The 14,032-nt window shown below is 40.9% G+C and overlaps 1 protein-coding gene across 1 annotated transcript in view; it reads right to left on the bottom strand.

The window, feature by feature from the left end:
* Window positions 1–14,032, bottom strand: part of SNF4Agamma (SNF4/AMP-activated protein kinase gamma subunit) — a 111,837-nt gene that overhangs the window by 59,507 nt on the left and 38,298 nt on the right. Inside the window, exons 2-3 of the mRNA XM_080280496.1 lie at window positions 12,874–13,004; window positions 5,277–5,325 (exon numbers count right to left, since the gene is read on the bottom strand). Of these exons, the coding sequence (XP_080136622.1) occupies window positions 5,277–5,325; window positions 12,874–13,004 (180 nt within the window). The remainder of the gene's footprint in view (window positions 1–5,276; window positions 5,326–12,873; window positions 13,005–14,032) is intronic.

The following is a 14,032-nucleotide window of genomic DNA, read 5'->3' as shown; positions in this document are numbered from 1 at the left end:
AGGGGTGAGGTTAGTCACTGACCTGATAAATATGATTATTTATGAGTGTGTTGTCCCAGCTGATTGGCTGAAGAGTGTAATTGTAAATGTGTATAAAGGGAAGGGTGATGCCCTGGAAAGAGGAAATTATAGAGGTATAAAGCTTTTAGATCAAATAATGAAGGTAATGGAGAGAGTTTTAGAAGGTATGATTTGAGAAAGAGTGAATACTGATGAGATGCAGTTTGGGTTTATGCCAGGTAGGGGGACCACTGATGCCATATTCATTGTTCGACAGCTTCAGGAAAAATATATTGGTAAGCAAAGGGATCAGTAGTTTGTTTTTGGTGATTTGGTAAAGGCCTTTGACAGAGTCCCTAGAGAGGTGGTGAAGTAGAAAGACTGGCTTGGAGTGGCTGGTTAGGGTGGTTATGGCTATGTATATGGGTGCTCGCACCCAGGTAAGAGTGAATGGAGATTTGAGTGATGAGTTTTCCGTGAATGTTGCTGTGCATCAGGGGTTAGTTTTGAGTCCCATGTTGTTTATCATGGTACTTGATGCCCTCTCACGTGACTTTAGAAAAGGACTCCCGTGGGAGATTTTGTATGCTGATGATTTGGTGTTGATTGCAGAGAACAAAAGGGAGGTGGAGGAAAGGTTTAGGAAGTGGAGAGATGGTATGGGGCACAAGGGCTTATGGGTAAATGCAGATAAACCAAAAGTGATGTTGGTGGCGGTACTGTCAAAGACGAGGGAGAGTGGCCATGTGCAGTTTTTCCACAAGGGCGTGGGAAGTAATTCTATCTTGTGCAGTGTTTGTGATATATGGGTGCACAAGAGATGTAGCGGTATTAGAGGTAGACTGCGAGATAACGCTGATTTTATGTGTACGGCGTGTCGGGGAGAGCAGGTGGAGATTGTCAGGCGTGAAAGGATTGAACTTGCTGGTGAATCTCTTGAGTGTGTGGAAGAGATTTGTTATTTGGGAGAAATGTTGTGTGCTGGAGGTGAGGCTGGAGCTAGCTCTGTGGCTAGGGTGAGAAGTGGTTGGAAGAAGTTCAGGGAGCTCTTTCCTCTTCTGACATTGGGGTGTTTGTATGCAGCATGTGTTAGGAGTGTAATGCTGTATGGTAGTGAGACCTGGGCAGTAAAGGAGGAGGATATTCGCTGGCTCAGACATACAGAAATGACAATGATTAGGTGGATGTGTAGTGCGTCCCTGCGTGCAAGGTCCAGGGGGGCTGAGTTTATGATGAAAGAGTTGAGATGTAGGATGGGACTGGAGTGTATTGGTGTTGTGATGAGGAGAGGTAGATTGAGATGGTTTGGACATGTGGAGAGGATGGGGGATGATAATTGCGTGAGGAAGGTGAGAAGTGTTAATATCAGGGGTGGAGTTATGAGGAGCAGACCAAGAAAGACATGGGACGAGGTCATTTAGTGTGACCTCAGGGTTAAGGGACTGAACAGGGAGGCTGCAATGGATCGTGCAGCATAGAAAGCCGCCATTAGGTGACCAAGGCCGACACATGCAAGCATGTCGGAGCCTTTAAAAACGAAACAAAACAAAATGCCACAAAGCAGATGATGCAAAATGAAGGTCTGCACAGACCATGCTGAAAGCATGGCAACTGGCCAAGTAAGAGAAACATACCACAAACATAACTTTTTTGTTTCTCAAAAAACTTTTGACACATAGTCATTAGCTAAATATCAAAACACAAAACATTTTAACTCACAGAAACTACATAAAATCTTGGCCATTAACCCCTTAAGTCCTAATCACATCAATTGATGCAATCTGAGTTTTATGCCAAAATGTCTAATCACATCAATTGAACGCAGCCTGTAAAAAAATTCAGAGCTCTTGCTCCGTCCCAATTATGACGTACATGGCTTCAGGCCAATGAGAACTACCCCCTGATGTGGCGTGAGGGGGGATCGGACCAACCCAGGCTGTGGGGGGGCACCCTCTCGGCCGCCTCCATGCCACCCTCTACTCCACTCCCTCACTCCCTCCTTGTCCCCCATCACTCTCCCACCCCTCCACGCAACTGCATCTCTCCTCCCAGAACAACCTGCATCCCTTCCCACCCTCTCTTGCCCCTCCTTCCTCTCTGCTAGCCTCGTCCCCTCCCCCAAACACCACCCCTTCTCTCCCTCCTTGTCCCTCTCTACCCTTCCAACCCCCAACAGGCCCCCAAGTGTCAGGCCTGATGTACGTACCTGTTTCATATTATTTTTATTCTTCCCAAATTTTTACACCTCACTCTGTTCATTTCTCACTATGTACCAACCAGTTTCTGTACGTACGTAGTTGGAGAATGCTGTATGTTGTACTACATACGACGCATCTTATTATTATTTTTTTCATTCTCCCTACCTGCCTAGATTAGCACCTCTGATTAGTGTCCGTCTATGTTAGTTTTCGAAAGACTATGAGGCCTTGTAGGGCTACTCCCCACACCTGTTTCATCTCCCCACACATACAAACACACCTGTTTTCATGGCTGGTATGATAAATTCCGACGAAATGGAGAGTTTCCACAAGAGAATTTGGTTGTTGCCGAATCTGTAATGATGTGATGAAGTGTAATGATAACTGTAATGGCGTGATAAATGTGAAACGAGAAGTGGGGACAGTAAAAAAAAGAAATCGGACACAAATTACTGCTTTTTTTCCCCCTTTCTTATGCATGCATTTATAGCATTATTCAACTTTAATTTGATGTCCTTGATGGTTATAAACATTTATATGCATCTGTGTTAGTTTTGGAATGACTATGAGGCCTTGTAGGTCTACTCCCCACACCTACATACACACCTGTTTTTAAGGCTGGTATGACAAATCCCATTGAAATGGAGGGTTTCCACAAGAGAATTTGGTTGTTGCCGAAATTTTTCTCCCCAAGTACCACCAAGGCCTTGTAGGCCTACTCCTCACACTAGTTATCTCCCCACACCTACATACACACCTGTTTTCATGGTAGATGTTACAGAACACACTGAAGTGCTTTCTTTTCATGCGAAAAGCTGGTTATTTCCAACCCCCATACCAATAGACCTACTCTCCACAGCCTACTTTATCTACCCACAGTCTAGTAATCCCCACACCTACATACACCTGTTTTCATGGTTGGTGTGACAAAACACTTTGAAATTATCTGTTTCAATAAGAAAAATAGGTAGTAATCAAAATTTTCATGTTTTCTCTTGTTTTCAAGGGGTACCGGGTACCTATCATAAACTTTTTTTGAAGTTTGTCGCATGATTGTGCGGTAACCATTAGGCCTACAGGGGTACAGATTACGTTGTCAGGTGTGTAAATTCTTCCTCTTTAGCCAGAAGACAGTCAATTTGCCTTTGGTGAAAGTCGCCAAAACACCCCCGAATTGCGGTTGTGGGAGGTACCCTGCCTGAAACAATTGTGGTCTTAAGGGGTTAAAGGCCACACAAAATGCAAGACATACATAAACTTATGGTCATTAGCCAAACTGTGAGACACAGCGTTTATACTTAGGTACACTATATAAAATCTTGGCTGGCCAATAGTCATAATGAAACAACATTTATACTTATTAACATACAACAGCTTAGCTGTTAGTCAACAACAGGACAAACCATCCTACAATATTATGCCATACATCTATCTACAAATCTATTGCCAGATGCCTTACAAATCGCTTCCATGTCACCCTGTCCCCCACCATTTCACTAACCTGCTCCTGACTCACACACCCCTCTCTCTCATATACCTCTTGCCTCCTCCTCCCTCACCCCCCCTGCACCTCATTCACATACACTCTCTTCATTAGTCTCTTGCTCTCCATCCTCTCCACATGGCCAAACAACCTCAAAGTATTTCTCCTAAAGCTTTCTATCACATCCATATCCACACCACAATGCTCCTTCACTTCCTCATTTGTTGCTCTGTCTCTCCATGTTAACTCCATATGTTCTGCTCAAATAATACATATTATACTGTAATACATTTGCTTTACTCCCTAACACAGGAGGTAACTCACTATCAGTCAAGGATTGTCTGGATTCTCTCTCATATAAATTGCGATGAAAACACCATTCCATGAAACAAAGCATGAAACGGCTAGTACTGTGCATGTTAATCAGCTACCCACATACTACGGTAGTATATAGTAGTTTAGTGGCTCTCCTCTCTCTCTCCCTCTCACACTCACATACACAAACACACACACAGTTATGTTCTTCTAGCTTTTAAGACCGTATTCAGTCAAAAATATCTTTACTCACCTCGAAATGCTAAATGCTGAAGGTTCTCTGATTTAAGTGAGCAATGCTTTTGGTGTCTCATGCCAAGCTAAATACTCGTTTTGAAGTTACATTCAAAACTGGGCATCATTTACACACACACGGACTAATACTTTAAGTATAACTGCCCGAACATACACATCAAAAGAAGGCATTCACATCCCCTCTTCGATTTACCATATTTCCTTTAGGTATGTGTGCAAAGTTGCAAACCTTGCATAGTGTAGTAATGAAGAAGCTGATGCAAGATCTACATGTGAGGTGTTTTTTCTCTTAATTAAAGGATTGTTTTATTGTAGAAGCTTAGCTTAAATGAAGTGAGGAGTAACAACGTCCAGACAGACAAAGTTTGAAAGTTTGCCCAGTTCAATGGGCCATGCTTCCATTCACTCATCAATCAAGCCCACAGAATCCTGGCTCCAACCGACAGGCCAAAAAGTTTCACAACATACCATAACTTCATCTATAACTATCTGACAGAGTCAATCCAAACGCTGTCACGTTAAAAAGGGGTGCCAAATCTCTGGTCATGTGCTTCTCCACACAAAATTCATCCAGCCAGCTCAATCTCTTGTCAGTCCCTTAGTCTCACCAACTTCCATACCTCTCTTCCTCACACACTCATCCACCATATCTCTCCACCTTCTTCTTGGCCTACCTCGTCTCCTCCTTCCATCAAATTTGCTCAGATACATCTTTTTCACCACTTTATTGCCATCCATTCTCTCCAGATTTAGCAACTTCTTTACTAACTCTATACTGGGAAGAGTGGCTGTAAATATTTAGACTACAGGAAGAATATAACAATTACACTAATCACTGCTGGCTGTTCGCACTGATGTCGAGCGCATGTGTATACCATTTATGTACATACAGTATACCCACGTGACCACTATACTGTTCTTATACATTACCACACTCACTGCTTTTGGCATGGAGGGCTATTAGTTTTTTATATATGGTAACAGCAATACAAGGAAGTAATAACAAGAACAGACAGGAGACTCACCCAGGTCGCTGCGGCTGACATTTTCCAGGAACGGGTCGGCATACGGTAACTGTGAAGTAAACATATTGATTAGCTCAATCTGATACCAAGTACCTTCTCTGCTTCACTACCAATAAAAAATACAACTTATAATCAATCAATCCACAAAATGCTGTGCTGCACACTGCAACATGCTTACTCATCTCATGCAACTCACTGTCATGGACAGGACAATTCTTAAACTTAATCTTAAAATATGTCTGAAAATGACCCCCCCCCCCAAATCCTCATTGACAGTTGACTTTTTTATGCTCTTTTCTACTATTAAATCTGCAGTAAATAACAGAAAACTGTCTCTTAGGATTCTTTTGCTACCTATAAACTTATTGTCAGTTTTTCCCAGTTTATAGTACCAACTCAGTACAAGTAAAAAGTCATAATAATTTGGAACATCAAATCAAGACCTGCCAGTACAAGTAGCTTCAGGGAAAGCTGGCTGCAGAAATGGTTTTTGGTCACTTTTAAAACTATTACTAATGTATAGTAAACAGAGATACAGTAATTATTATACAATACCTATAATGTTATTATATTACTGTACTTAATCCAGTTACGAATTACAGTAGTAGTACCAGTGACTGGTTGCAAAAAGAAAAAAAAAAAAAAAAAGAAAAAATCCAGTATTACAATAGTGAATGGTATTAAATAGTATATTATATTACATACACTGTACACAGGTCAAAGTTCATCAAGACTGGATTTACCAGAATCAGGAATTTACCAGCAAATATGATTGGCACTAATTGGGTTAAACATAATCTGGTAACTCAGCATGGTCTCCCAAGCTGCAAGATGAAGTGGAATGCAAACAAGTTTTTCACATCTCATTAGCAGACACTGCTGACCACTGTTTACATCATTTGAATATTCCTTGCTTCCAGCTCCACTTCTGCAGACTTATTCCTTTATGTACTGTATGCAATTCACTATGTATTTCCAGCACCGTACTCAATTGGATATGAATCAGCTTCAATGGCAAGGTGCTGATCAAAGGATTTCTGTTAAAGCAAAGTGCAATACTCTACTTTAAAGCACCCAGCAAACTGTTGAAAGAACCAAGCATCATTCACAAATGCCCTTATAGCATACAATCCTCAAACTACTGCAGACAAAAATTATTCCCTATGGAACTTACAATACTCTTTCACAACCAAAATGTTTAATGCGCATTACTGGAGTATCCAGCACCTCTATGGTATATGTTTGTCATCAAGCACCACTGACCAGAATTCCACTCAACTATCCAAACTTTATCCATAATTCTACACAGCATTAGGAAAAATACTTTGTAATGAAATACACTACCACAGCTCTCATTGCCACACTGAACACTACCACATCTTTCTATACTAATATTCAACCACAAATCGCAATGCCACACCTTCAAACTCCTATTGCAATTAACCTTTTCTGACAGTCAAGACTATTTTGCCTGAAAAATGTAAAGGCAGATTACAGCATGCTTAGTATATTAATTTTCTTCCTTAATATCACATATCCTGCCTGTTAACCACAAAAATTCAAATAAGGACCACAGGCTGGATGATGGCTCAGAACACATCTCAACAAGTATGGGCAACAGCTTTGTCTATCCAAAATCTATTACGTAACAAACATGCTAGTTATCAGTCAACGTGGAGCCAAGGTTATCGGCAGGGGAGGACCTCGCTGGCTGGTTACTTATAAAACTTAACACTTTAACCTTGAGCTTTTACTATCCAAATATATGTACTCTAGTCATCACTGCTTCCAAAGCATACTCCAATAATCTATGTGAAATCTCCTGATCATATATAGTTTGTTATAATTCCCACTATACATATTTTTCATCGTATCTGTGCATTAGGGTTTCTATAATGAAATTTTACATCAATTACTGAACTTCCTTTTCTTGTTTCTGGGTCTTACCCAACTCAGTATTTTGAGAACATGATGATTAAGGTGTTATCCTCCTGTTCCTAGATATACTATAACAACTTATTCTACAGTGGAAGAGAGACAGAGAGAGAGGGGGGGGGGGTTGGCAGTATGTCCACACAATTTGTCAGCCAGAAACAGCTGCATCACATGGCCTTTTACTGAACAGCCACTGAGTTCATAACCAAGAGTGACTGAGGTGTGGTAATAACGTATTCAAGTGCATACACATGGGAGCACCTGGTGACTATATTACCTATACTGGTTTACAGCAACCACACAGCTGCACACTGCTACATCAAGCATAGTGCCATATAGGCAGTCATAAATACAGGCTGCCTTTTTTTTATTACTTTTCTGTTTTTGCATCAATAGTAAACTATACAAGAACTGCTGATTAATGCTCCAGTGCTACCTACTGCTGCTTTGCCAGTTTCATCCAATTAAGAGTACCTGCTGTTAGAAAACAGCTGGGACAATTTGGATCACCTCATCAATATATGAGGACTTAGTGTACATCCCTCAGACTGGTATACAAGGCTGTGCATCACTACACCAAGCACAGTCTTGTAAAACCAGTCCTTGTTATAAATTGCTTCTTTTAATGTTCTTTTCTGCTATAAGCCTCTTCAATCCAAGATTATTTTACATATTCTTGCTTAGCACTGTATGGGCAGTCATCATTACTGGCCCCCTTTTTCTAATGTTCTATTCTGCTATTAACTCCTTCAATCCTTATGATATCTTTACTTGCTCTTCTTTAGTACTATACAAGCAGCCATCCTTTACAGGTTGCCTTTTTTGACATTCTTTTCTATTAACAGCCCATTTACTGTGATATTGATTATTCTGCTCCTACAACTTCCAAGCATTTTTTGTTTCCCCCCTCGGGACAGACTTCAAACTGGGTATTATAAAAGACCTTCATTAACCCCTTCAATATGAGCTCTCTCTCCTAAGGTGAATGAAGTCATTTAGTGGTGGCAAAAGTAATACCTGTAATGAAAAATATGTCCCCAGAGTGAATACATTAAGTCCATGGTAAACCAAACAAAACCCATACTGAAAAACATAACTGATTTGCCAGATTTCACCTATCTTAAGTACCAACTGTACAAGAAAAGTTGTAGTATTTTGAAACAGCATCATCAACAAATGAGGACTTACTGTACCCTAAACACACTGCCCTAAAGCACCCAGGGCTAGGCTACACTCCACTATTCCATGCATAGAAGAGTGTTGACACTCCTACTTGTAAGTCTAGGATGTGTTCGGACCTCTTCGCTGCAATAGATTTTTTTTTTTTTTTTCCCCTCCCTACTGTTAATATAATTTTATTCAGGTCAGGAGACTTTTCAAACTGAAGGAGTTCAATATAGCTTTAAATAATCCCCTTCAGTATGAGAAGCCTTGAATTACGTTGAATAAAATCACGTAGTACTATTAAGAACATACAGAAGAAGCTCGATTTAATGAACATCGATATCGAAAAAGCTGGAGATGACGGAATCATTTGTCTTACAGTATTTTTTTTCCCAATTTAAAGGAAAATTTACGTTAAAATGAGTACAGTATACTGTAATTCCATTAAGGAAATTCCATTCCAAAAACCACTGAATTACCAGGAAGTGCCCTGTACATCGAGCCCATACCAGAAACACTCCCCTGACCAGCAGTGTGTGGTGCTGCCACATATGCCCACCAAGCTGCCTGGGTAGAAGCAGGGACCCGGCGATGTCGTTCTTCCCATGCAGTCTTCATGTGATCCCCCAACTGCAAACAAATGCTCCGTGCATGTGTGGCTATGCTTTGGTATTGTGGCCTTATTTGTTTTTATTCAGTGAACCAAAGCTTCTATAATCCAAGCCTAAGGTTTAGGAAAAGGAGGAGAGGGTGTGACTTTCTCTTGCCCAGAAACTGGAAATAATTGAGAAGATGGAGTGCCATCTCTGATGCTCCCCAGCCCCTCCATTCACCCTTGTACTGCCTCAAGTGCTGATGGAGGACAATTCTGACGGTGACCAAACCACCCTCAAGTCTGACACAGGTTTGGGGGAACCAGTATGGCCACCTGTGTCAGGCATATTTCTGCAACAGGTGCAGAACCCCTACTTTTGGAGGTAAACCTTACTGTAGTTTACTATCCTTATTTACTGAAGACAAAGGGGAGCTGCAAGGCTTGGTGGATGAGTTTGGGAGAGTGTGTAAGAAACGGAATCTAAAGGTGAATGTAGGGAAGAGTAAAGTGATGGTCTTTGAGAGAGGTGAAGTCAGTGAATGTACAGCGAGGTTGGATGGTGAGGAATTGGAAAATGTGAGTACGTTTAAGTACTTGGGTAGTGTGATGAGTAAGGATGGAGGTTTGGAGGGTGAAGTGCTTGAAAGGGTACAGCAGGGAAGAAAGGTTGCTGGTTCTTTGAAAGCAGTGATAAGAAACAGGGAAGTGAGCATGGAAGTGAAAAAGTTACTACATGACAGTACTGTGATACCAACTCTAACATATGGTAGTGAAGCTTGGACGTTGTTGGAAGGACACAAGTCAAGAGTGAGAGCAGTGGAAATGAGTTATTTAAGAGGAGCCTGTGGAGTCACATGGAGAGACAGGCTGACGAACGAGGATATAGAGGAGCGTTGTGGTGTGGATGTGATAGGAAGCGTTATGAGGAACACACTGAGGTGGTTTGACCATGTGGAGAGGATGGAGGGTGAAAGACTGACGAAGAGAGTGTATGTGAGTGAGGTGGAGGGGGGAAGAGGAAGGGGGAGGCCGAGGATGAGATGGAGGGATGGGGTGGAGAGGTATATGAGAGAGGGGGGTGTGAGTTGGGAGCAGGGCAGTGAAATGGCGGGGGACAGGGCGACTTGGAGGCAATTTGTTTGTGGCCACCCCAAACGGGATTGAGGCGTCTGGCAATAGATAGATAGATAGATTTACTATACTATTTGGTTCATTACCATTCTCACCTTATTCTTTATACAGTATGCGCATATCTTATTAAGAAGTTATTGCCGTATGTATCACTGTTAACATGTAAACAATAATGCATTTACGTGGGGGTATTAATTATGCATTCAGACTGCTGTGTGTAGCACTGAAAGTTAGCATAGTTTGCTAGGTTTGGGTGCACACTGTAACGAACTTGGGTTGACCGTTGCCTTCAAGGATGTAGTGGAAAGTACCTCAAAATACTGGAAAAGTTTCTCTTATATTGAGCCTTGGTTATGGAACTCAATTTTGTGAAAACTGAAGATAATGGACTGGGGGTTGGCTAAATTAGTCCGTTAAATTGGCCTTATACTGTACTCAGAAGGATGTATCCCATATTCGTGTGATTAGATTTTACAACTTCTCTACACAATCAGATAACTGGTACAGTAAACTAGGTATCGCAAAGCAGTTTTATAGGTAACAATGGACTTTTAACAAGCAACTTCTGTGACTGTAACATTAACAGCAGAAGAAAAAGTGATAAAACACAGCTCCACATGAACATGAGATAATGCAGACTGTTTGAAAACTAAAACGAATAATCTACTAGTACCAATATTACTCTTATTAACTTTTTATCTTATTCATATAATCTTCATCATTCATGTAACTGGATTAGAAAGGTTAAAGTCACAGTGCTGTGAGACAGCTACAAAAGTCCTGAAGATTACACATAATTTATGGTAGAATGAAGAGACAGACAACGGTCAAGCTGTGTGTGTATTTACCTAGCTGTACTAACCTAACTATGACATACAGGAGAAGAGCTACGCTCGTGGGGTCCTGTCTCCGTGTCTCAACAAGTCAAACTTTGTTATGAACTCATTATACGATTTTGGACTGGATGATCTCTTTGTCCTGGTTATTCCACAGGTCAATGCATCTAACGGAAAAACTGTATTTCTTGATATCTTTCAAGCAACTTAGACTTTTTCAATTTCCTTCCATGTCTTCTTGTTACTCTCTCATTCCATACAAACAGATCTTCTCTGTCAATTTTGTCTACTCCCATCATAGCCCTGAACACTGCAATCATGCCATCTCTCTCTCTTCTTTCCTCTAAGGGAGGCAGACCTGGCTTTTCTAGTCATTCCTTGTACACTAGATCTGTCAGGCTAGGTACCATCGTGTGTGTGTGTGTGTGTGTGTGTGTGTGTGTGTGTGTGTGTGTGTGTGTGTGTGTGTGTGTGTGAGAGAGAGAGAGAGAGAGAGAGAGAGAGAGAGGTAGTTAATAAAATAAGCACTATATGTGCATGTGAAGGTTGCGTGGATGTTCATGTGTGTGTTATATAAATAGCGTAACTGCAACAAGCCAAGGATATCAGTATCCTGCAGTGTACCTCCTGGACATGGGTATGAATACTAAGGAGATGTGTGGAGCCTGTTAGTTACATTTTTTTTTTTCTCTCATATCCCCCCCATCTCAATCTTGTGGCTTTATTTACTTATTTATTCTCTCCTACCACAACCTCCATGTTATACTGTTTTTATTTGTATTCCTTTATAGGCAAGGCTGTGGCAACCATACTGCCCACCTCTCATGTTGCAACATGCCTTGAAGGTCCTCTGTGATTCATGGAACACATGGTTGAGGTGGAAAATTTCTTTTTGTTTTACCCCTCTCCTAGAGGAGGTCCCCCCTATGCTAAATAAAATTCCATAATGATAACAAGAATACAACTGTCACTGTAGTGACAAAATTAACCTTTTTAGCATGATCGTATACTTTCTGAGTCTATTATTCCTACAACCAGACTACTTAGGCAGTTTATGAGAGATCCCTGCTAGGGAAATGAGTAATGAAGCATTTTTCAAACCCCTCAATTTCAGAAAACCTCTTTAAGGCTGAATAAAACCATATGATGGTAATATGAATAAGCTAAAATACACCAGACATCATTATGTTAATGGGGTTCATGTTATTAAAAAAAAAAAAAAAAAAAAAAAAAAATCGCTCTCGGGGTTCTAGATACAAGAGGCTTCCTGGCAAGTTTTCACCAGCACTATACTTTGCATAATACACCTGAACAATCTCTTGTATGATGTATACTAAAGTTTTAATATTGGAAGAGTCTGCATCAAACTGCATATAGAAAGATACAGTACTGAGGTACAATGTGCAAAATGAACTGCTTAGTAAAAGTTGTTACTAAATCTCCATAGTAACTCCTACCAACATACTTAACATTTTTAGAATGACCAATGCCTAGGAATTTTAGTCCCAGGAAAAGGCCACAAGATTTTAATACCTTTGGGAAGTACAACTCAGATTCAACTGGTCAATCCTAACAATTCATACATACTTTAGTCCACAACCATATAAACTCGGTCTTCTCCAGTCCATCACAAATTTCCTTATCATACCATTCTGAACAAACCTGTGACACAATCACATTACAGGAAATCCATTTTTTTTTTTTTTTTTTTTTTTTTCCCTATTAAGACCACAATAAACTATGGACTGAGTGCCTATTTAAGTTCCACTGCAACCTAAAGAATCTGATGTGCCTGTGTCTCCCTGTTCATGGTACCTGTACCAACAGCATGGGAAAAAAAAAAAAAAAAAAAAAAAAAAAAAAAAAGAGAGAATTTGAAAAACATCTCTAACTTATAAAAATGACTGACTGCTCTCTCTCTCTCTCTCTGCCTCACCCCTCGGGACTCCCTGAAGTAAACAGCAGCCTGAGCAGGGTCCATCTCTCCTCGCATGTAGGTTTGTGACTGAAGGGTTCCGCTTCCATGACGTCGCCTATCGGTGTCACTCGAGGGACGACGCATCTGACCTGAAAAATGAGGTTTACATTACTTAATATATTTTATAATACTGTAGTTTATTCGGACAGAAAGATAATACAGGGGCAGCAATAATAATAATAATAATAATAATAATAATAATAATAATAATCTATCTATCTATCTATTGCCAGACGCCTCAATCCCGTTTGGGGTGGCCACAAACAAATCGCCTCCAAGTCGCCCTGTCCCCCGCCATTTCACTGCCCTGCTCCCAACTCACACCCACCTCTCTCATATACCTCTCCACCCCATCCCTCCATCTCATCCTCGGCCTCCCCCTCCCTCTCCCCCCCTCCACCTCACTCACATACACTCTCTTCGTCAGTCTTTCACCCTCCATCCTCTCCACATGGCCAAACCACCTCAGTGGTTTGGCCATGTGTTATAATAATAATAATGTATTATAATAATAATAATAATAATAATAATAAAATAATAATAATAATAATAATAATAATACTGTAATAATAATAATAATCACCATCATCATCATCATCACAATCATTATCATCATGATCATCATAATCATTATCTGGATCTCCTTTCCCACCTTAGGGCAGGGTGAGGAGTAGCAACATCCAGACAGCCAAAGTTTGACCGCTCTTTCTTTACCCCTGCACAATTGTTGACTCTATACGGGGGTTTTATCCGCCCCTGTGTGGAGTACAACTCTCATGTGAGGGGAGGCTCCCCACATACAGCCCTTCTCAATACGGTGGAGTCAAAGGCTTTTCATCTCATTAACTCTCCTCCTCTTACTGACTCCCTTCAACCTCTGTCTCTTCGCCGCACTGTTGCATCTTTATCTCTTTTCTATCGCTACTTTAATGGTCACTGCTCCTCTGAACCGTCTGCTTGCTTTCCTCCACCTCTACGACGGGTGTGTAGCACCCGTCTGGCAGCAAACTCTCATCCCTTTTCTGTCCAACTCTCTAATGCAAGAGTTAACCGTTACTCCCAGTCTTTCATTTATGCAACAGGTCAGCTCTGGAACTGTCTCCCTCTATCTGTATTT

Source organism: Coenobita brevimanus, chromosome 85, assembly GCF_032717465.1.
Source record: "Coenobita brevimanus isolate Jiangsu-jjx chromosome 85, ASM3271746v2, whole genome shotgun sequence".
Lineage (NCBI taxonomy): Eukaryota > Metazoa > Arthropoda > Malacostraca > Decapoda > Coenobitidae > Coenobita > Coenobita brevimanus.
This window is presented reverse-complemented; position numbering and strand designations above follow the sequence as displayed.